The sequence below is a fragment of the Mauremys mutica genome, chromosome 13, assembly GCF_020497125.1.
Source record: "Mauremys mutica isolate MM-2020 ecotype Southern chromosome 13, ASM2049712v1, whole genome shotgun sequence".
Taxonomy (NCBI): domain Eukaryota; kingdom Metazoa; phylum Chordata; order Testudines; family Geoemydidae; genus Mauremys; species Mauremys mutica.
This window is the reverse complement of record NC_059084.1, coordinates 38,256,215-38,281,420: the sequence shown is the minus strand read 5'-3', so window position 1 is coordinate 38,281,420 and position 25,206 is coordinate 38,256,215. Positions and strand designations below refer to the sequence as shown.

General features: G+C 46.6%; 1 protein-coding gene across 1 annotated transcript; it reads right to left on the bottom strand.

Annotated features, from left to right (window-relative positions):
- Window positions 1-7,359: 7,359 nt before the first annotated feature.
- LOC123348365 (olfactory receptor 10A7-like) lies at window positions 7,360-24,960 on the bottom strand (the record flags this gene model as incomplete). Its single annotated transcript, XM_044985885.1, has 3 exons — window positions 7,360-7,402; window positions 17,312-17,436; window positions 24,265-24,960. Coding segments are annotated over 3 exons (864 nt in total), but the record flags the coding sequence as incomplete, so codon positions are not given.
- Window positions 24,961-25,206: the final 246 nt, after the last annotated feature.

Genomic DNA, 25,206 nt, shown 5'->3' with positions numbered 1-25,206 from the left:
GTTAAGTGCCCAATCAAGAAACACTTAACGGACAATGGATCTTGGAAGGCTCCAATCCACATAAGAAGTCTACCTGAGGATGTTCAAGGGAGCATGTGAACAATCACTGCTACCTGCAAGTTCTGAGTCATGCATGGGCATGTGATTTGCCCATGTGACTCCAAAACTCCATCTTGTAGCTGGGATTCTACACACGGCGGGAGAGGGTTGTCCATCCACAAGAGAAAGTCTGTTTAAACCCCTGGGAGACCCCTCCATTTTGTCTTCAGCTGACTAAAGTGAGAGCCTCTCCACCCCCTAAAAGAAACTGGAACAAAGGACCACAGGGGTGTGAGTGATTATTGGACCCAGACTAGAAGGAGGCTAGTCTGTAAAAGAGGCTTATTGGAACATCTCTGAGGGTGAGATTTTATCTGTATTTGGCTGCTTATTGTATTGGGGAGGAAGGGATAGCTCAGTGGTTTGAGCATTGGCCTGTTAAACCCAGGGCTGTGAGCTCAATCTCTGAGGGGGGCCATTTAGGGATCTAGGGCAAAAATCTGTCTGGGGATTGGTCCTGCTTTGAGCAGTGGGTTCAGAGGTGTAGCGAGCGCCCTTCGTACCCTCTGACCGGAGGGGGCCCCGCAAGGAAGGGGGCCCCTAAAAGTGGCAAAAAAATGTAAGGTATAACTAGGTAAGTGACATTTATTGACGCTATTGCACAATCCATGTCGGTTTTACTGACAAAACCGTGAAGTCATTATGATACATCATAATGCTATTGGCTACATCAGTTGTCTGTCGGTCAGTTTCAAATTTTAGTTGGACCCATTCAAAGAATGTGTATTTGCGTTCATAATGGCGGTCGGTGGATAAATGTTATTAATTTAGTTGTTTAGTTTTTTATCATTTCCAACGCAGAAGCGTGCTTTGTGATGTCTAAGAGAACGTATAAGAGCAGAGCTAGTAAACGAAAGGCAGCAAAAGATGCCGAGAAGGAACTTGAGAAAATTCCAAAGTTGTCAACGTATTTTGCGCTGCAATCCAACGTACAGGTACAGGCACATGAAACGGACAGCGCTAGCAGCGACGAATCGTATCCAGAAGTATCCAGAAGTGCTTCAAGTGAGGTCGAAGGTGAAGCCAGTTGTTCTACCAAACAAACTGTGACAGATATTCCAGCTGCTGCCGGGAAAGAAGTATCTGAATCTGAACCACTGACTAATGATCCAGGAGATTGGCCGTCTATAATATCGGACAGGCAAGTGTGTGACATTGTTGCACGTGGCCCACCGCAGCAGAATGAAAGTTACGAATTTCCATTTAACGAGGAAAGAGGGAGGTTCACAAGTACTCATTTCTATCAAACCATGGCAAATGGCGAGAAAATAAGACATTCATGGTTAATGTACTCAGTTCAGAAAGATGCCATTTTTTGTTTTTGTTGTAAATTATTTGGCACTGGCGACATACCACTACGTCGTGGAACATCTGCTTGGAAAGCACTGTCAAAAAGACTTCAGCAGCATGAAACAGGCAAAGGTCATCAAGACTGTATGGGGAAATGGTTTGACCTTCGGTCAGGCATAGTAAACCGTACATCTATTGACCAACTCGAATTGCAGGCTTTTCTGAAAGAAAGAGATTTCTGAAGAAATGTTGTCAAACGCATGGTTGATGTCGTTATTTTCTTGTCCGAAAGAAACTTGGCATTTCGAGGAAGTAATGAAAAGCTCGGCGCTCCTTCGAATGGCAACTTTTTGGGACTGTTTGAATTGCTTGCAAAGTATGATACTGTCCTCAGCGAACTTTTACAGAGGATTAAGAAGGCAGAGACACATGTTCAGTACCTCAGTCCACAGATCCAAAACGAGCTGATTCAACTTGTTGCCAGTAACATTCAAGAGGCCAACATAGTGCAGCTTAAAAAAGCAAAATATTATTCAGTTATTTTGGACTGTACTCCCGACATGTCACATGAAGAACAGATGTCTGTGGTGTTACGCTTTGTTGAATGCAATGGTGAAGATGATGTCAATATTCGTGAAGCGTTTGTTGGTTTTCTTAATGTTCATGATATAACTGGCGAGGGCTTATTGGAAGCGTTTCTTGAAAAGGCAAACAATTTAGGAATAGACATTGCTGACATGAGAGGCCAAGCTTATGATAACGGCACAAATATGAGAGGTAAGAATAAAGGAGTTCAAGCCCGCATGCTAGAAATAAATGACCGTGCCTTGTATGTACCATGTGGAGCTCACACTTGGAATCTTGTGATCTCAGACGCGGCAAAGTAATCGAAATATGCCGTTGACTTTTTCGGTCTGATTAACAGAATATACGTTATCTTTTCTTCTTCAGCTTCATGTTGGGATATACTTCAAGAACATATGCCAATATCTGTTAAAGGGTTATCGGACACTCGTTGGGAGTCGAGAATTGATGCTGTGAAGCCATTGCGTTATCACCTTGAAGAATTATGCAATGCTTTGTCATCTTTGCGAGAATATGCGCTCGAAAAGAAAGATGGCAATACATCAACAGAAGCCGGTGCGCTTTTAGACCATGTTACTACGTGGCTTTTTGTTCTGACTGTGTACACGTGGTACGATATACTATTTCATGTCAATAAAACCAGCAAATTAATTCAGTCACCAGATGTGTCAATTGACGTACTGCAGGCAGAAGTCGGTGCTACAATGAAGTTTTTGGAAGACTATCGAAATACAGGATATAACTCTGTGGTCACAAATGCACATGAAATAGCAGAGCATATGGGTATTGAGCAGGTGTTTCCAGAAACCAGGGTGCAACGTAAGAAGAGAATGTTTGATTACGAATGTGCTGATGATTCGAGTCGTCTTTCTGCCGAAGAAAAATTCAAATCGCAGTTCTTTCTTGTTCTCACTGATCAGGCCATATCTTCTGTTTCGCCGCGATTTGACCAACTCGTGGAGTGGTATAAGTTGTTTGGATTTCTGTACAACGCTAACAACCTGAAGCAGCGTCACAGAGAAAATAAACTGGAGAATCACAGCAAAAATTTTGAAAGAAAAATGGGAGACATTGATGCCAACGAACTCATAATGGAATTGAATCGTTTTATTTATGTCATTGAGAAAGAGAGAGGACTTGTCACGGCAAACAATTTTTTAACATACATATACAAGAACAGCCTTCAGGAGATATATCTGAATCTTTGCATTTGCATCAGAATTCTTCTGACCACACCAGTTACTGTCTCCGGTGCTGAAAAGAGCTTCAGCAGAATGAAACTGATCAAGAATATCCTGCGCTCAACCATGACAGATGACAGGCTTTCTGCGCTTGCAGTTATCTCAATCAAAAACAAGATTGCCAGATCTCTGGACTATGATGCATTGATTAACCAATTTGCAGAGAACAAGGCTCGAAAGAAGCGCTTTGCATAAATACGGAATACATGTATACATAATATGAACCCTGTATATTGTATAAAATAAATACCGCATTTCAGTTTCTGCATTGTAAGGGGCCCCGGACATATGTTCGGAGGGGGCCACGTTCTTTGTTGCTACGGCCCTGAGTGGGTTGGACTAGATACCTCCTGAGGGCCCTTCTGTAACGATGCTGGTTCTGGCAGGACTCAACTGAGAGTGCCAATTCAGGACAAAGCACAATTAGCAGGCAGTTTAGTAGCCAGTTGGGAGGCATTCATTCCTCCAAGGGCTTTGGCTTCCAAAATCAGCATTCGGCGATGCTCAACGTGGAGCTTCTGGAGTAGCTGTATCACATGGTCCCAGTTCATTCAGGTGGGTTCTGGTACCACCACAGTCCACTTAGTAGGTATTGTTGGGTGTCCAGTTACATTAAGCTGACACATAGCTTGTATATGGATCTGGTAAGTGGAGTTTACCAGCTGTAAGGAAAAGTTTCCTGGTTCAAATCCCACCCACTCCATCCTCCAGAACCGGATCATTAAGCATGGTCGATCCCTCCCAGCAAATTTTATTTCCCTCTTCCACCCAATGCTGAGGGGGTACCAGTTCTGAACACTGCAATAGTGGTGGTTTCTGTGGCCAATGCTTCCAAGTATTTCCCTCTTCCACCCACACAAGACCCATTTGTGGATAGTATACCTCAGATCCCATTAGAAACTGTGTGTCATTATTTGTTATTACTACTTTCCATATGGGTTCTTGGGACCATTTTTATTGGCACCCATCCCCGAACCCCAGCTGTAAAAGGGTGGCTGAGGTCCATTCTTCTTCAACCACTCCCCTGACAGTAAGGGTACACTGGCTTAGTGTACAGTCCCCCAAAATTGTTTGCTAGGTGGCTCTAAAGGGCCCATACACCTTTAATTGATTTACCACATTGGCCCCCTCCAATGCAGATGGCCATAACCCCTGGCAGGCATCCTTCAAGAGGTATACAAGATGATTGGTGAGCGTTTGTTGAACCTGGCCACATGCTTCTCCCCACAAAACAGTTTTTACATTGTTTACTAATTTATTTATAAGGGATTTTGTAATATTCTTGAGGGTTAGAATAACATTTCCTAATAAATGGTCTGTTGAGATAAGCTCAGACCCCTGTAATAATTTCCCCCGTCCAGTAGCTCCAGGGCACGTCCCAAGCGTTGGATTTGAGCCGCTGAGTCAGCTTCCTGCAATGAGTTCCAGCCTTCCCAGAGGTAGTTTGTGAGGGCTCGCCATTTTCCGATGTTTTTGCTTAATTCCCATCCATTCAATTCAAACGAGTTTGAAATTATCCATAGCAGCGTTCTTTTACCTACTTTGGTAAACTAAAAACAGTTAGCAAATGTAGTATTGAGATACCAGTCAGTGGGGGACAGAGTAATAGTCATTTGTAAACCAGATGGATTAAGAACCACAGGTCTCTGGATGGGGGTAGACCACTATGGGGATGGGTGTGTCACAGACAATTTGGAGGGAGGTGGAGGAGTAGGGAGTGGAAGAGGTTTAATTAAGGTACATTCTCCCTTGCTCCCAAAAGGGACAGCACAACATGTCTAAAAAGGGGTTTCGTGCCTGAAGAATTTACAATATCCACCAAAATACCATAATGACAAGACAAACACAAAACACACAACACAATCTTGGTTGCGGTAGTAGACCCATAGTGTTCTGGGTTGTTTTTCCACTGGTGCTAGCTTGCTCACAGTATCTGAAAAACAAAATAAACATTTCCCAGCCCCTTGGTGGGGACAGATTATTGCTTAAAAATACTCCTTTCTTTTTACAAATTCTTTTGCTGACTGCTTTGGTTCCTGTCCCAAGGCCCCGTGATGCATCGCTTCACATCCCAGCAATCCCTGTCTTTCCGTCCACATTTGGTGCCATCTTTCAACGGTTTCTGTGCAGCACGATTCTGTGTTCCGTTTCGGTCTGCGGGAAATGGAGCCCGAACTGCTGAGGAATATGCTGATGAGTCTCGCCAGCACATCACGTTTGGCAGTTGAGCTATTCCTTAAGATCCAAAGTGACAGCGAGGAGTCCGACGATGATAGCGAGTCGCCTGACGCGTACGACACGAAATTGCTTGTGGCATTCACAGACATGCTCAGCACAGTGGAACGCCGCTTTGGGGCTCAGGAAACAAGCACTGACTGGTGGGATCACATCGTCATGGAAGTCTGGGATGATGAGCAGTGGCTGCAGAACTTTCGGATGAGAAAAGCCACTTTCATGGGACTGTGTGAGGAGCTCGCCCCCACCCTGCGGCACAAGGATACGAGATTGAGAGCTGCCCTGCCAGTGGAGAAGCGGGTGGCTATTGCAATCTGGAAGCTGGCAACTCCAGACAGCTACCGATTGGTCGCAAACCAGTTTGGAGTGGGAAAGTCGACCGTTGGAATCATGTTGATGCAAGTTTGCAGGGCCATTAATCGCATCCTGCTAAGAAGAACCGTGACTCTGCAGAACGTGCAGGACATTGTGGATGGCTTTGCACAAATGGGTTTCCCTAACTGTGGAGGGGCGATAGATGAAGGGCATATTCCTATTCTGGCACCAACCCACCTAGCATCCGAGTACGTTAATCGGAACAGGTATTTCTCTATGGTTCTCCAGGTGCTTGTGGATCACCATGGGCGTTTCATTGACATTAACGCAGGCTGGCCCGGAAAGGTGCATGACACATGCATCTTTCAGAACACTGGCCTGTTCAGGAAGCTGCAGGCCGGGACTTTTTTCCCAGACCGGAAGATCACAGTAGGGGACGTCGAAATGCCCATTGTGATCCTTGGAGACCCCGCTTACCCGTTAATGCCATGGCTCTTGAAACCGTACACAGGGAGCCTTGACAGCAGCAAGGAACAGTTCAACTACAGGCTGAGCCGGTGCTGAATGACTATGGAGTGTGCTTTTGGCTGTTTAAAGAGCCGCTGGTGATCTCTGTATGGGAAGCTGGACTTGGGTGAAAACAGCATCCCCGCGGTTATATCCGCGTGCTGTACCCTCCATAATATTTGTGAAGGGAAGGGTGAAAAATTCAGTCAGGCATGGACCACCGAGGTGCAACGCCTGGAGGCTGAATTTGCACAGCCAGAGAGCAGAGCTACTAGAGAGGCCCAGCACATGGCTGCAAGGATTAGGGATGTCTTGAAGGAGGAATTTGAGGCTGAAAACCAACAGTAATGTTTGGTGCCTTGCACGGGAATGAAGTGCAGTGGTTCCAATGTTAGTAGGAATCTGTGTTTGCTAAGCTGATTTGCAGTGCCTGTTTCTTTCCTGGGCTAAGGTATCTTTAACTTTATTCAATAATAAAGACTGTTTTCAAAGCCAAAAATTCATTTATTGAAAAGAAAATTAATTTATTGAAAGAAACACAACTTTTTGGGAATCTGAAAGGGCAAGGGGGTGGGCTGGGTAACTGTACAATCACAGATTTGCATATGTCCTCTCTGGAGTGCTGTGCAATGAGTGCTGCACTTCAGGATGGCTATACTGCATGGTGATGGGGGTTGAGTGCAGAGGGTAAGGGTCGTAGTTCTCAGGGCTGCTTGGTGAACGTACAGGTGTTGGAGGCAGCTGGTGGTGGTGGTGGTAAGAACCCGTATGTTGGGGAAGGGGGGTTGGAGCTGACATGGGGGCACAAGGGAAAGAGCTTTGGGACAAGGGCTGCAGGCGGGGCAGGGGCAGTAGTGCTCTGCCTGCATGGCTACGAGCGCCTGGATAGAGTCCGCTTGGCGCTGCAGGATGCTTATCAGCCGCTCCGTGCTTTGCTTCCGGTGCGCTGCGTTTCCCTTGCGGATCCTGCTTTCCCTCTCCCTCCACTCCTGCACTTTTTGATTCTCTGTGACAGATTGACGCATCACTTCGTGCAGCATGTCGTCTTTGCTTTTTCGCGGTCTCTTCCAGAGGTTTTTGCAGTCTCTCAGCCGGTGATAACATGGACAGCCGAGATCTCAAGGTTGCATCTGTAAAGGCAAAATGCAACACTTAACAGAGGCAGCATTGTTTATACCAGACAGAGTAATGATTCCCCCGCACTTAAGGAGGGCACACACAGTCTACACAATAGCATAATTTTCTCATCCCAAAGAGAGCGCACATAACCCACGGGAGCCCCGAAATGGTGAGTAAGGGGGATTGATTGTTTCAGGGCTGTACTGTCCTCTGGGTTTCTGTGCCTTGGGGAGAGCCAACAGCTGCAGGGGGCACCTCCACTGAACACTATCCCAACATTTTCCACAGGAGTTTATCCTGGAAGATATCTCCCTGCTGAGGGTCACCTGGGAAGCAAGGGAGGGTCTTCTACTGCAATGCGGCTTCTGCCCTGGCCCCTATGCAGCTTGCCTGTGTGCAGCAATGGTCCCCCCACCCCTCGTGGCACAGTGATGCGGACACGTTAGCCTGACTGGGACAAGGACCACAGTGGCTCTCCCAATAAACCTGCACAAGCACATTGCCCCCGTTCTGGATGAGACTTTTGAAGAGATTAACGAGGCCGATTACCACAACATGATAGACCACATCATTAAGCTATTCCGCATCTAGGCATGCATGCATGCAGCCTAACCCTCCCTCCTCTCCCCAAAAATTTCCATCCTGAAAATAAAAGCCGCTTACCAGGAACCTGCTCCTCTGTTTGTCCTCCACCAAGTACCGGCTGCTGCGACTGGATACCTTCCTCCTGGCTTGAGAAGAGCTCCTGGCTGCATGCCTCCAGGGACTCCGGGGTATCTCCCCCCGCATCAGTACCCTCACTCTCGCTTTTCTCCTTCTCCTCCTCCTCCCCCCGCTCTGAAGTGTCCATGGTGGTCCTCGGAGTGGAGTTTGGGTCACCCCCAAGTATCGCGTCCAGCTCTTTGTAGAAATGGCAGGTCGTGAGGGCAGCGCCGGAGCGGCGGTTTCCCTCACGGGCTTTGCAGTAGGCACTCCGCAGCTCCTTCACTTTAACCCTGCACTGCAGTGCGTCCCGGTCATGGCCCCTTTCCATCATGGCCCTTGATACCTGCCCAAAGGTATCATAATTCCTACGGCTGGAGCGCAGCTGGGACTCAGGGGCTGCTCCAGGCCCCAGCACACCAAGCGCCCCAGCACACCAAGTCTTTTGGCATGCTGCTGGGGGCACTCTGCCGGTCGCCAGGAGGGTGGCAGGTGGCTCCGGTGGACCTCCCGCAGGCGTGCCTGCGGAGGGTCCACTGGTCCCGCGGCTTCGGTGGAGCCGCGGGACCAGTGGACCCTCCACAGGCACGCCTGCGGGAGGTCCACCGAAGCCGCGGGACCAGCGACCAGCAGTGCGCTCCCCGCGGCATGCCGCCGTGCTTGGGGCAGCGAAATGTCTAGAGCCGCCCCTGCTGGGACTGCACAGCTTCCTCCTCCCAAACACTGATGAGGTCCAGCAACTCGCCATTGCTCCATGCTAGGGCTCGTTTGGCGCATGCAGGCATGGTCACCTGGAAAGATTCACTGATTGCACTCCACACCTGGCTGAGCAAACAGGAAGGAGATTTTTAAAATTCACAGGGAATTTAAAGGGCAGGTCTGGTGGTTGGTCACCTGAGGCCAGGGCAGTAGAGTTCGAACTGATGAGCAGAGTGTCTAGAACAGGCATTCTGGGATACCTCCAAATACTTCTGGAGGCCAATCACAGTGCTTTGGGTGGCCACACTGGCGGTGCAGCGCTGCAGCAGCAGTGCTATCCTCTTTATTCCTCTTGTGGAAGTAGAGTACAAGCAGCGCTGCAACCGTGGAGATACAGCGCTGTATGTGCCTTGCCACTGTGGACGGGGAGTGAGTTACAGTGCTGTAAAGCAGCTGGGACTCAAGAAACACTTAAAGGACAATGGATCTTGGAATGCTCCCATACACATAAGAAGTCTACTTGAGGACTTTCAAGGTAGCATGTAAACAATGGATGCTACCAATAAAAACTGTGAGTCATGCATGGACATATGACTTGCTCAGGTGACTCCAAAACTCCATCTTGGAGCTGGACTTTCCATAGAAGTGAGGACGGAGTCTCCACCCACAAGAGAAAGTCTATTTAAACCCCTGGAAGATCCCTCCATTTTTTTGTCTTCAGCTGGCTAAAGATGAAGAACCCCCTAGCTACCACCTGAGCTGGAACAAGAGCTGTACCAGGGGAAAGGATTGTGCCCAGGCCTGGAAGGTGTCCAGTCTGAGAAAAAACTTGCTGAAGCATCTCTGAGGGTGAAATTATCTGTATTCAGTTTGATTAGACATAGATTTGCCTGTTTTATTTTATTTTGCTTGGTGACTTACTTTGTTCTGTCTGTTACTATTTGGAACCACTTAAATCCTACTTTCTGTATTTCATAAAATCACTTTTTACTTATTAGTTAACTCAGAGTATTAATACCTGGGGGGGCAAACAGCTGTGCATCTCTCTCTGTCAGTGTTATAGAGGGCGAACAATTTATGAGTTAACCCAGAGGTGAAAGTAAGCCGATACAGTCTGGTATGGCATACCGGCAAGAGCCTGTACTCCATGCCGGACCGCACCGGCTTCCGCGGCGGGGATTTAAAGGGCTCTGGGCTCCCCGCCACAGCGGGCAGCCCAGAGCCCCTTAAATCCCACCCGCGGCTCCGGCGGCTGGGCTGGGGCCAGATTTAAAGGGCTCTGGGCTGCCGTGGCTGCGGTCGGCCCAGAGCCCTTTAAACCCCCCGCCCGCGGCTCCGACGGCCGGGCTGGGGCAGGATTTAAAGGGCTCTGGGCTGCCGTGGCTGGGATCTGGGCTGTCTTGGCTTCGGTCAACCCAGAGCCCTTTAAATCCTGCTCATGGCTCCGGCGGCCGGGCTGGGGCCGGATTTAAAGGGCTCAGAGCTCCTCTGGCTGCGGGAAGCCCAAAGCCCTTTGAATCCTGCCCACGGGTCCAGCAGCCGGAGCTGCGGTGGGGATTTAAATGGCCCGGAGCTCCGTGGTGGCAGGAGCCCCGAGCTCTTTAATTTGCCCCTGAGCCCCAGGGGACTCCCAGCCGCCTCTGCAGCTGGGAGCCCCGGATTGATTTAAAGGCTCTGGGGCTCCCTGCCACAGCCAGTGCCCCAGGGCCTTTAAATCTTGAGAGGCTCCGCCTCTTCCGGTTGAGGCCACGCCTCTTCCGGATGAGGCCACACAACCCTCAGGACTCCAGTAGTACCGGTAAGTCCTGTAAGTTACTTTCACCCCTGGTTAATCTATAAGGTGCCACAGGACTCTTTGCTGTTTTACAGATCCAGACTAACACGGCTACCCCTCTGATAATAAATATTTAGTGGTACTGAGATTTGAGCCTGGGTCTCCAACATCTTCAGTGAGTGTCCTAACTGCTGGGCTAAAATTTGAAAGGGGGAGATCTGCTTCGCTCACCTCCTCCAGCCGTTTCCTGAACAGCCCCTTAGTGAATTCACTCTGCCTCCCCTCCAATGTTTTGGGCTGAAAGTCATAGGCTAATTGATGTCCAAGAGTTTCAGGTCAACCAAAACTGCATTTTTCAGCAAATAAATATTTAAACAAAAATTTTCACCCAATTCTAAAGCCAAATGCAAGAATAATGCCCTAAGTACTTTCTCCCTCCTTCATGGCTTCCATCTGTTTCACTTCTCTCTGTCCCTCATCTCTTGCAGTGTTGCCCCCCCACACACACACCTTTGTCTTTTCTTTGAGGAGAATCATAGAATCATATAACTTAAGATCAGAAGGGACCATTATGATCATCTAGTCTGACGTCCCGCAAGATGCAGGCCACAAAAGCTGACCCACCCACTCCTGAAATAATTCTCTCCCTTGACTCAGCTGTTGAAGTCCCCAAATCCTGATTTAAAGACTTCAAGTAGCAGATAATCCTCCAGCAAGCGACCCCTGCCCCATGCTGCAGAGGAAGGCGAAAAACCTCCAGGGCCACTGCCAATCTACCCTGGAGGAAAATTCCTTCTCGACCCCAAATATGGCGATCAGCTGAACCCCGAGTATGCGGGCAAGACTCTCCAGCCAGACACTCAGGAAAAAGACTTTCAATATTCCAACATTGACTCTCGGTACTAATTACCAGTGGTGGCACGTTATTGACCTATTGACTAAATCACGTTATCCTATCAAACCATTCCCTCCATAAACTTATCAAGCTTAATCTTAAAGCCAGAGAGGTCCTTCGCCCCCACTGTTTCCCTCGGTAGGCTGTTCCAGAATTTCACTCCCCTGATGGTTAGAAACCTTCGTCTAATTTCAAGCCTAAACTTCCCGACTGCCAATTTATATCCATTTGTTCTCGTGTCCACATTAGTACTGAGCTGAAATAATTCCTCTCCCTCCCTGGTATTTATCCCTCTGATATATTTAAAGAGAGCAATCATATCTCCTCTCAACCTTCTTTTGGTTAAGGAAAACAAACCGAGCTCCTCAAGTCTTCTTTCATACGACAGGCTTTCCATTCCTCAGATCATTCTAGTGGCCCTTCTTTGTACCCGTTCCAGTTTGAATTTGTCCTTCTTAAACATGGGAGACCAAAACTGCACACAGTACTCCAAATGAGGTCTCACCAACGCCTTGTATAACGGGACTAGCACCTCCTTATCTCTGCTAGAAATACCTCGCTTAATGCATCCCAAGACCGCATTAGCTTTTTTAATGGCCACATCACATTGCCGACTCATAGTCATCCTGCGATCAACCAGGACTCCGAGGTCCTTCTCCTCTTCCGTTACTTCCAACTGGTGCATCCCCAGCTTATAACTAAAATTCCTGTTAGTCATCCCTAAATGCATAACCTTACACTTCTCACTATTGAATTTCATCCTATTACTAATACTCCAGTTTACAAGGTCATCCAAATCTCCCTGGAGGATATCCCGATCCTTCTCCGAATTGGCAATACCTCCCAACTTCGTGTCATCCGCAAACTTTATCAGCCCACTCCTACTTTTGGTTCCGAGGTCAGTGATAAATAGATTGAATAAGATCGGACCCAAAACCGAACCTTGAGGAACTCCACTGGTAACCTCCCTCCAACCCAACAGATCACCTTTCAATATGACCTGCTGCAGTCTCCCCTTTAACCAGTTCCTTATCCACCTCTGGATTTTCATTTCGATCCCCATCTTTTCCAATTTAACCAGTAATTCTTCATGCGGTACCGTATCAAACGCCTTACTGAAATCAAGATATATTAGATCCACCGCATTTCCCTTGTCTAAAAAATCTGTTACTTTCTCAAAGAAGGAGATCAGGTTGGTTTGGCACGATCTACCTTTCGTAAAACCATGTTGTCTTCTTCTTCTTCTTCCTCTTATTCACTCCCAGTGGAGCATAAGGCGTCAACCATTCTCCTCCATTCATTTCGTTCTTGAACGAGGCAGCAAATTTCATCCCACTTCATTCCCATGCCTTTCATTTCCTCTTCAATGGTCCTTCACCATGTCCCCAATGGTCTACCTCTCCTCCTTCTTCCTTGTGGTGTCCATCATAGGGCAATATGAGGGTGTCTATCAGCACCCATTCTCAACACATGCCCCAACCATCTCCATCTTCGTTGTTTGGCTTCATCCACTATGTTGTTAATGCCCATTAATCAGCTCACTTCAACATTGGTGATACGCTGCGGCCAGTGTATGTTAAGAATTCGCCTAAGACACCTTCCTTCAAAACCCCGAAGCCGACTTTCTATCTTCTTGTTGGTCCTCCATGTTTCCGCCGCATAAAGCAACACAGAGCAGACGTTCGACCTGTAGATCTCTACCTTGGTTTTCATTTGCAAGATGGCCGACCTCCAAATGTTCTGAAGTCTATAGAATGCAGTTGCTGCAAGACAGATTCTGGTAGATATCTCCTTCTGAATATTACCATCAGCCGATATGTAACTACCAAGATATTTAAAATCGTTCACCTCCTCCAATTCTATGTCACATACTACTGTCGTCGTCGAGCTGGCTGTTTTTACTTTAATTTTTTTGCTCTTACCAGCGTGGATATTAAGTCCCACGCACCTTGCTGCTCTACCTACTCTATCAGTCTTCTCTTGGAGGTCCATCTGAGAGCTTGAAATCAGGGCGATGTCATCTGCAAAGTCACAATCTTCAATACGACCAGAGGGTCCGCATGCGATCCCTCTTGGCCTATCTTCGGTGGCTTTCCGCATCACCCAGTCTATAATCACAAGAAATAGGATGGGCGAAATAACACATCCTTGTCTAACTCCCGTTCTCACATGGAACCACTCGCTCCACTGTCCTTCATGGCGAACACAACACTTATTATCAGCATACATATCTTTGAGGATGTTAATAACTTTCGGAGGGAATCCATATGTTTTTAGGATATTCCAGAGAGATGGATGGTGGACGCTATCAAATGCCTTCTCGAAATCAAGGTAGTTAATGAACAGTGGCGAGTTCCATTCAAGGGATTGTTCCATTATCATATGTAATACAAATATCTGATCAACGCATCCTCTCCCACTCCTAAATCCTGTTTGTTCTTCCCTCAGGACCTCTTCTACTGCTTGTCTTATTCTCTGTAACAGGACTCTGCAGAAAACCTTCCCGAGCACTGATAACAGGTTTATACCTCTCCAATTATCACACAAAGACAAATCACCCTTCTTTGGTAATTTCACAATGATACCTTTCTTCCATGCTTCTGGTACTTTCTCTTCTTCCCATGCCTTGTTGAATAGCTCCTCTAGAATCCCGGCACTCATATTCAGGTCGGCTTTTAGCATTTCTGCGGTTATTCTATCTTCGCCTGGTGCCCTATTTTCTTTTGTCTGTCTAATGGCCTCTTCTATCTCTCGCTCTGTGATAGGCCCTTGTTCTACTTCCATCTGAAAACTCGTTTCCTCTATTTCAACTACCTCTTCAGGATTTGGTCTATTTAGAGTCTCTCTAAAATGCTCTGCCCATCGATTAATTTGTTCTTTCTCTTCTATCAATATTCTCCCATCCTTTCCTCTAACCGCTGTTGACCTATTGCTGAACCCTCCTGTCAAAGTCCTCGTGATTCTATACACAGTTCTTGTTGTAATTTGTCCCAATTGCCATTGACCTCAAGGTCCGTAACTACTCTCTCCTTTAATATTTTTTCCATGACTTTGCATACTACAGATGTTAAACTAACAGGCCTGTAGTTACCCGGATCACCTTTTTTCCCCTTCTTGAAAATAGGGACTATATTAACTAATCTCCAGTCAAATGGTACAACCCCCGAGTTTAGAGATTCATTAAAAATTATCGCTAACGGGCTTGCAATTTCACTCGCCAATTCCTTTAATATTCTAGAATGAAGATTATCCGGGCCACCTGATTTACTACCGTTAAGCTGTTCAAGTTTGGCTTCTACCTCGGATACTGTAATTTGCAACCCCGCACCTTCACTCCCATCAGTCACTCTGCCACTATTCCTAAGCCCTTCAATAGCCTCATTAAAGACCGAGGCAAAATATTCGTTTAGATATTGTGCCATGCCTGGCTTATCCTTAATCTCCACTCCGTTTACAGTTTTAAGCGGTCCCACTTCTTCTTTCTTGGTTTTCTTCCTATTTATATGGCTAAAAAACCTTTTACTATTGGTTTTAATTCCCTTCGCAAGCTCCATCTCTACCCAGCTTTTGGCCTTTCTCACTGCATCCCTACACCCTCTGACCTCAGTAAGGTAGGTTTCTTTGCTGATCCCTCCCCTCTTCCACTCCTTGTACGCTTTCTGTTTTTTCTTAATCACCCCTCTGAGACGCTTGCTCATCCAGCTCGGTCTAAAACTGCTACCTACGAACCGTTTTCCCTTTCTCGGGATACAGGCCTCTGACAGCTCCTGCAACTTCAACCTGAAATAATCCCAGGCGTCTTCCGCCTTTAGATCCCTAAATATGTTTGTCCAATCCACTTCCTTAACTAGTCACCTTAATTTAGTAAAGTTAGCCCTTTTGAAATCGTAAACCTTAGTCTCAGATGCAATTTTGTTTATCCCTCCATTTATTTTGAACCGAATTAGCTCATGATCACTCGAGCCAAGGTTGTCCCCTACAACCATTTCCTCAACAAGGTCCTCACTACTCACCAAAACCAAATCTAAAATGGCATCCCCCCTCGTCAGTTCAGTAACTACTTGATGAAGGAATTCATCAGCTATCACGTCTAGGAAAAGCTGAGCCCTATTATTATTACTAGCATTTGTTCCCCAATCTATATCCGGGAAGTTAAAGTCTCCCATGATCATACAGTTCCTATTAGTATTTACCTCCCTGAAAACATTAAAGAGTTCTCTATCCATATCCAGACTAGATCCCGGCGGTCTATAGCACACCCCAATCACTATCCCAGGGGAGGCTCTAGTAGTTTTCTTCCCTAATGTGACCATTGCCCAAACAGACTCCGTATTATCCATCCATTACTAGTTATTTCATTACAGTTTACCTCATTATTGACATACAATGCTACTCCCCCACCTTTACCTTTGTTTCGGTCTTTCCTAAACAGCACATACCCTTCCATACCTGTACTCCAGTCATGACTACCGTTCCACCATGTTTCGGTTATTCCTACGATATCCGGTTTCAATTCTCGGACCAGCAGCTCCAATTCCCCCATTTTGTTACCTAGGCTTCTCGCATTGGTGAACAAACATCCTAATTTTTGCTGTTTGGCTTCTCTCACCTTTGTTACCCAATTTGGTAGGGACCCAGTACCACCAGTATGACCTATTGATCTAGTATCCATCCCCGCCCCCTCTTCCTTATGTCCAAACCCCTCCCTCTGGCTATATCCGTCCTTATCCTGTTGTCCTCCCTCTCAATGTTTAAATTTGGCGTGGAGTGTGCCTGGACATCTCCCAACCGCCTCCCCCGAGTTCCTAGTTTAAAGCTCTTTTGATCAGATGAGCCAGCCTCCCTCCTAGAAGTCTATTTCCTTCCCTACTCAGGTGGAGCCCATCCCGTGAGAACAGTTCTCTGTCCCCGAAAGCCTCCCAGTGCCCATACATCCCAAAGCCCTCCTTATAGCACCACTCCCTGAGCCAACTATTTATCATCACAATCCTGTCACCCCTTTGTCGCCTTTCCCTAGGGACAGGTAGAATCTCACTGAAGATCACCTGAGCCTCAATTTCCTTGAGCGTTTTACCCAGCCTGGCATAGTCTCCCTTGATTCTCTCCAGCGAGAATCTAGCCGTGTCATTCGTTCCTACATGAAGGATGATCAACAGGTTCTTACCTGCTCCTTTTAGGATCCTTTTCAACCGCAGGTCCACATCCCGTATTTTAGCGCCCGGTAGACAGCACACCCTTCTGTTCTCCGGATCGGCCCTGGTCACAGGCCTATCCAACCTTCTCAGTATGGAATCCCCAATCACGTAGACCTGCCTTTGCCTGGTGACAGTGCGGTCTGCTAACCTATCCCCCGTTCCCCCTGGTTGCAAGCTCCTTCCATTCCTATCATCCCTTGTAGTCCCCCTTAAGCCATCCTGCATCCTCCTGGGGCCCAAAGTTGGTGCTGTCTCCATCAACTCCTCCCCTCTTTCTATCGGACTAGCCGCTCTTCTCTTCTTCCTTGCCCTCCCACCGTCAGCTACCACCTGCTGTACCCCTTCCTCATTCTCCAAACCTTCAAACCTGTTCCTTAGCTCTATTTCTCCTTCACTGGCCCTCCTTTTCCCCTGCCTGCTTCTCATGGTCACATGCTTCCACTGCCCATGTTCCCCATCCAGCATTCCCCCCTCACAGGCCTTAGCCCCTGCTTCCCCCTGTACCCCTGAGCATTCCCCTTCAGCCACAGCTTGCCTTTGCTCCATCAGCTGCTCGAACCCCCTTCTAAACTCTACCAGGGTTTCTACCTGCATCTCTAGACCTCGGATCTTTTCATCCAGCAACTCTATTAGGCGGCACTTCATGCATACATACCTCTGTTCCGGCGCCCCTGCTAGGACCATGTACATGCCGCACCTGCCGCATGCAATCATCCTCATTGTATCCACTGCTGCTTGGCTCATGGCTGCTGTTGTCTCTGCCTCTATCAGCATTCTCACCTGGGGAACACAGCACACGCAGCACCGCGCCCCCTGCCCCTTCCACACTCCCACTCAAACTCCCCTGTTAGCAGCCCTGTTCGTCGGCTCCTGTGCCGCTGCTCGCAGCTGTGCCGCTGCCTGGCTGGGCGGCCGCTTTTATAGGCCCCTCCTCAGCCTAGCTCCGCCCCCTAATCAGGGCTTGGCTGCCCGCTCAGCAGTCTGCCCCTACAGGCCTCTACAGATAGATACAAGCACTACAAAGACGGACGCAACACACAAATACCTGCTCCTCCAACTAACTAAACACAAAACCAACACAATAATCACACTTAAAACAAAAAATGCTTGCCCCTTATGTCATATTTAGAGACTGAGACTCTCCTTCCTCTGTGTTTGCTATATCTTGGGTTGGCAGAACTCATTTTAATTTTCTTTATCATTTCCACTGGGAATCTCAATGTTTATTTTTAAGCAATTTTACTCTTTGTATTCATTTAAATGTTCACTGTGTTTGTGGGAATTATGGAAAGGGGGTCAGACTATTCTTTAATGACAGGAGCTCTTGAGATTCAAAAAATTAAAGCTCTATAACTGTTAAAATACAAATTTTCAACATCACGTCAAACTATATCCTTATATTAAACTTTAATAAATTCTCAAGCAGCAAAGAGTCCTGTGGCACCTTATAGACTAACAGACGTTTTGGAGCACGAGCTTTCTTGGGTGAATACCCACTTCGTCGGATGCATGTAGCGTGTTTCTTACTTTGCCTAGCTGCATATTTTTATGATGATGGAGGGAAATTTTTTTGTCCCTTTTGTGTCTGCCTTGAAATCCAAGTTTACCAACATTAACCAATAAAAATCTAATCCTTCCATGCCTAGTTATAGCTCTGTCCACACCCCGGGTTTCTCGTGTCTATTTAGATTGGATGCTCTCTGAGATTGTCTCTCACTCTGGATTTAGACATGGCCAGGGCCGGCTCCAGGGGTTTTGCCGCCCCAAGCAGCCAAAAAAAAAAAAAAAAAGCCGTGATCGCGATCTGCGGCAATTCAGCAGTAGGTCCTTCGCTCCGAGCGGAAGTGAGGGACCCGCCACCAAATACCTGAAAGTGCCGCCCCACTCCAGAGTGGCTGCCCCAAGCACCTGCTTGATAAGCTGGTGCCTGGAGCCGGCCCAGGACATGGCAGAGCACAATGAGGACCGGTTCCCAGATGGTCCTATTACGGCACGGCCATAATAAGAAAAAATAATTAAAACAACAATGTTGCTTTGTCAATATTCATAAAACTGCATTCAAGAGGGCATTTTTCAGAATTACTGCTGCTCCCTGCTACCCATTATACAGTATAGCCGCCCCTTCCCCACCCCCACCCTCTGCTGCCTCCTAGTGCCCATGATAAGTATAGCCGCCCCTTCCCCGCCCCAACCCTCTGCTGCCCCCTAGTGCCCATTATACAGTATAGCCGCCTCTTCCGCAACCCCACCCTCTGCTGCCCCCTAGTGCCCATTATACAGTATAGCCGCCCCTTCCCCACCCCCACCCTCTGCTGCCCCTAGTGCCCATTATACAGTATAGCCGCCCCTTCCCCACCCCCACCCTCTGCTGCCCCCTATGCCCATTATACAGTATAGCTGCCCCTTCTCCACCCCCACCCTCTGCTGCCCCCTAGTGCCCATTATACAGTATAGCCGCCCCTTCCCCGCCCCCACCCTCTGCTGCCCCTAGTGCCCATTATACAGTACAGCCGCCCCTTCCCTGCCCCCACCCTCTGCTGCCCCTAGTGCCCATTATACAGTATAGCCGCCCCTTCCCCACCCCCACCCTCTGCTACCCCCTAGTGCCCATTATACAGTACAGCCGCCCTTCCCCACCCCCACCCTCTGCTGCCCCCTAATGCCCATTATATAGTATAGCCGCCCCTTCCCCACCCCCACCCTCTGCTGCCCTAGTGCCCATTATACAGTATAGCCGCCCCTTCCCCAACCCCACCCTCTGCTGCCCCCTAGTGCCCATTATACAGTACAGCCACCCCTCACCACCCCCACCCTCTGCTGCCCCCTAGTGCCCATTATACAGTATAGCCGCCCCTTCCCCGCCCCCACCCTCTGCTGCCCCTAGTGCCCATTATACAGTACAGCCGCCCTTCCCCACCCCCACCCTCTGCTGCCCCCTAGTGCCCATTATACAGTACAGCCACCCCTCACCACCCCCACCCTCTGCTGCCCCCTAGTGCCCATTATACAGTACAGCCGCCCCTTCCCCACCCCCACCCTCTGCTGCCCCCTAGTGCCCATTATACAGTATAGCCGCTCCTTCCCCACCCCCATCCTCTGCTCCCCCCTAGTGCCCATTATACAGTACAGCCAATCTTTTCCATCTCTCACTCTCTACCAGGGTAGCCATTATACAACACAGCATCCGTCATCAGTTGCCTCGTTCACCGTCCAATGGCTCTTACAGTGAATAAATGACTGTTTCTCAACCTCGCCGTCTGCTTGTGGGGTTCAGTATTTTGTGGCCAGTAGACAGCGTAGGAGGTTAAGCAATGAGAATGGGCAAGCTGTGCCCTCTCTAGATCAGAAGGATGATGCTGTGTTATGACACTGGACCATGATGTAGGACTCCTAGATTCCATTCCCTGCTCAGCCACAGACCTTCTGTGTGGGTCTGGGTGTGTGACATAATCTGCCTTGTGCAATATGGGGATATTCCTCCCCTACCTTCTGCTAGTAATTGTGAGGTGTCCTGTCATTTTATTTTTGTGATTCAATTTTATAAATCTTCGTAGGGAAACAACCAATAAACATTGTGATAGCCTGGCTGTGGTAACCAGTGCAACACATTTCTTAGGATAGGGAATAGAATTATGCCATTATGCAACTTGACCTCTTCTCAAAGACAAGAGAGAATACAAAATCAGACAAACATTACACATGTGAGGGTGGGGGTAACAATACTGAAAAAAGACACACAAATTGGCAATAAGAGGACATGGAGAAAATGGGGGATAAGTGCAAAGGAAAAAGCAGAGGTCGGGTGGAATGGAAGCCTGGCATTATTTCCGCATTCTTTCTACCAATGTTTCAAAAAACAGGATCCGAATTTCTTCAAATTCACATAGCTGCTCTCTGTGTCGACAAGCGATTCTTTCTTGAGGTATCCCATTGTTAATCACTGTGGGTTGTTCAGTTAGTATTTTTGTGAGCACCTGGTTAATGTAGCTAGCTAGGGTGACATGAACTGACCCTTTCCCACCATTGAAACTAAAACAGGTTATGAAAATTCTGTGCACTCTGAAAAATCTTGCTGTCTCAAGTGGGGCTACCCAATCACTGAGACACCCAAAAATAAATGTATGCTTTCAAATATTTTGTAATTCAGCTGGATTTTCAATGCGGTAACTAAGTCCCATTGAAAGCTGGACACCTAATCCTCTTAGAATGCTTTGAAAATTTGAGCGTAAATAGTTTTTTCTACTATATACTTATATAGGCTTAGTGTATGGAGGGGGCAGGCAAAAAAGTGCTTTAAAACACTCTCAAAGTCGGCATGGAGAAGTGCAATGTTGACATAAACCCAAAGGAAACCCAAGCCCTTGATCAACCAAAATAGAAAAGGATTTTGTGGTAAGGGTGCCAGTATTTTGATATCCAATGGAGACAACAGGAAACAGAGAACCAGGAAACAATGTGCTGCAGCCCGATTTAACAATCCAGATCCACCCCTTCCAATGGAAAATGTCTGCCCCAACTCTGACTCATGCTCTAGTAAAAATATAACATTAAGGATCTATTATCGATCACCTGACCAGGACAGTAATAGTGATGATGAAATGCTAAGGGAAATTAGAGAGGCTATTAAAATTAAGAACCCAATAATAGTGGGGGATTTCAATTATCCCCATATTGACTGGGAACATTTCACTTCAGGACAAAATGCAGAGATAAAATTTCTCGATACTTTAAATGACTGCTTCTTGGAGCAGCTGGTACGGGAACCCACAAGGGGAGAGGCAACTCTAGATTTAATCCTGAGTGGAGCGCAGGAGCTGGTCCAAGAGGTAACTATAGCAGGACCACTTGGAAATAATGACCATAATACAATAGCATTCAACATCCCTGTGGTGGGAAGAACACCTCAACTGCCCAACACTGTGGCATTTAATTTCAAAAGAGGGAACTATACAAAAATGAGGGGGTTAGTTAGATAAAAGTTAAAAGGTTCAGTGACTAAAGTGAAATCCCTGCAAGTTGCATGGGCCCTTTTTAAAGACACCATAATAGAGGCCCAACTTCAATGTATACCCCAAATTAAGAAAAACAGTAAAAGAACTAAAAAAGAGCCACCATGGCTTAACAACCATGTAAAAGAAGCAGTGAGAGATAAAAAGACTTCCTTTAAAAAGTGGAAGTCAAATCCTAGTGAGGCAAATAGAAAGGAGCACAAACACTGCCAACTTAAGTGCAAGAGTGTAATAAGAAAAGCCAAAGAGGAGTTTGAAGAACGGCTAGCCAAAAACTCCAAAGATAATAACAAAATGTTTTTTAAGTACATCAGAAGCAGGAAGCCTGCTAAACAACCAATGGGGCCCCTTGACGATCAAAATACAAAAGGAGCGCTTAAAGACGATGAAGTCATTGTGGAGAAACTAAATGGATTCTTTGCTTCAGTCTTCACGGCTGAGGATGTTAGGGAGATTCCCAAACCTGAGCTGGCTTTTGTAGGTGACAAATCTGAGGAACTGTCACAGATTGAAGTGTCCCTAGAGGAGGTTTTGGAATTAATTGATAAACTCAACATTAACAAGTCACCGGGACCAGATGGCATTCACCCAAGAGTTCTGAAAGAACTCAAATGTGAAGTTGCGGAACTATTAACTAAGGTTTGTAACCTGTCCTTTAAATCGGCTTCGGTACCCAATGACCGGAAGTTAGCTAATGTAACGCCAATATTCAAAAAGGGCTCTAGGGGTGATCCCGGCAATTACAGACCGGTAAGTCTAACGTCGGTACCAGGCAAATTAGTTGAAACAATAGTAAAGAATAAAATTGTCAGACACATAGAAAAACATAAACTGTTGAGCAATAGTCAACATGGTTTCTGTAAAGGGAAATTGTGTCTTACTAATCTATTAGAGTTCTTTGAAGGGGTCAACAAACATGTGGACAAGGGGGATCCGGTGGACATAGTGTACTTAGATTTCCAGAAAGCCTTTGACAAGGTCCCTCACCAAAGGCTCTTATGTAAATTAAGCTGTCATGGGATAAAAGGGAAGGTCCTTTCATGGATTGAGAACTGGTTAAAGGACAGGGAACAAAGGGTAGGAATTAATGGTAAATTCTCAGAATGGAGAGGGGTAACTAGTGGTGTTCCCCAAGGGTCAGTCCTCGGACCAATCCTATTCAATTTATTCATAAATGATCTGGAGAAACGGGTAAACAGTAAGGTGGCAAAGTTTGCAGATGATACTAAACTGCTCAAGATAGTTAAGACCAAAGCAGATTGTGAAGAACTTCAAAAAGATCTCACAAAACTAAGTGATTGGGCAACAAAATGGCAAATGAAATTTAATGTGGATAAATGTAAAGTAATGTACATTGGAAAAAATAACCCCAACTATACATACAACATGATCGGGGCTAATTTAGCTACAATGAGTCAGGAAAAAGATCTTGGAGTCATCGTGGATAGTTCTCTGAAGATGTCCATGCAGTGTGCAGAGGCGGTCAAAAAAGTAAACAGGATGTTAGGAATCATTAAAAAGGGGATAGAAAATAAGACTGAGAATATATTATTGTCCTTATATAAATCCATGGTACGCCCACATCTCGAATACTGTGTACAGATGTGGTCTCCTCACCTCAAAAAAGATATTCTAGCACTAGAAAAGGTTCAGAAAAGGGCAACTAAAATGATTAGGGGTTTGGAGAGGGTCCCATACGAGGAAAGATTAAAGCGGCTAGGACTCTTCAGCTTGGAAAAGAGAAGACTAAGGGGGGATATGATAGAGGTATATAAAATCATGAGTGATGTGGATAAGGAAAAGTTATTTACTTATTCCCATAATACAAGAACTAGGGGTCACCAAATGAAATTAATAGGCAGCAGGTTTAAAACGAATAAAAGGAAGTACTTCTTCACGCAGCGCACAGTCAACTTGTGGAACTCCTTACCTGAGGAGGTTGTGAAGGCTAGGACTATAACAATGTTTAAAAGGGGACTGGATAAATTCATGGTGGCTGAGTCCATAAATGGCTATTAGCCAGGATGGGAAAGGAATGGTGTCCCTAGCCTCTGTTCGTCAGAGGATGGAGATGGATGGCAAGAGAGAGATCACTTGATCATTGCCTGTTAGGTTCACTCCCTCTGGGGCACCTGGCATTGGCCACTGTCGGTAGACAGATACTGGGCTAGATGGACCTTTGGTCTGACCCGGTATGGCCATTCTTATGTTCTTATGTTCTTATGACAAGCTCTGTTAATCCTGGATAGGCCTCATTAGTCATCGGCGGGTCTACCATCGATAACCGGCTATTATTTTATAGGAAAATCATCCTCAAAGTCCCAGGAATTGATGATGACGGTGTATGGAATTTCCTAACTCAAAACATGTATTATAAAATAAAGATCTGGCATTCACTGATCTTACCATTTCAGATCATTGCAGGTCCTAAAATATGACAGCAGCACATTCCCAAAGACCTAGCCAGCACTAGTGACCACACAGGATCTATCTCAATAAAACAATGAATCAGCTGTGCATCTCACCACTTTTTCTTTATACAGAAAGAAAAAAACCCTTGTGATTGCTGATTTCTTGTAAAATCTAGACATTTACTCACCATTTTTCCTATAGTGTCCTTCACCTCTGTGTTTCTCAGGCCGTATATGAAGGGATTGGCCATAGGAGTCAGAACTGTGTAGAAGACAGAGAACACTTTGTTCAGGGCTCTCAGTGAGTTTGTTTTTGGTAGCATGTAGAGAATCATTATGTCCCCATAGAAAATTGTCACTACAGTGAGGTGAGAGGAGCAGGTGGAAAAGGCTTTCTGCCTCCCGGTGGTGGAAGGGATTCTCAGGATGGTGATGATGATACATACGTAGGATGCCACGGTTAATACAAATGGGGGCAGAGTAAATACAGCAGCCAGGAAGGTAATGACAAGATCTATCTGGTTGGTGTCACTACAGTAAAGATTAAGTATTTCTGTGGATTCACAGTAGAAATGATCAATTTCATTGGGGCCACAAAAAAGTAATTGTAACATAAGAACTATTACTATGGTCATGGCCAGAAATCCATTTATCCAAGACCCTGCTGCTAGCTGCAGGCAGAACCTGCCGTTCATGAGGGCTGCATAACGCAGAGGTTTGCATATCGCCAAGAACCGATCATAAGACATCACCGCTAGCCGATAGCATTCTGCACCTGCAAAGAAACCAATAAAATAACATTGTGTTAAACAACCACTGATGGAAATGGTCTTGTCCCCGGTCAGAAGACTGGCCAGAACTCTGGGCAGGATGGTGGAGGTGTAGCAGGTCTCCAAGCAGGACAAGTTCCCCAGGAAGAAGTACATGGGGGTGTGAAGGTTTCGCTCAGTGATAGCTAGCACAATGATGAGGACGTTCCCAGACACAGTCACAATGTAGATCAGTAGAAACAGTAGGAAGAAGAAGATTTCCAGCTCAAGGATATCCCCAAATCCTAGGAGGATGAATTCTGTGATGGACGTTTGATTTCCCCAATCTGTGTTTGCCATGGGGTGTATCTAGGAAGAATA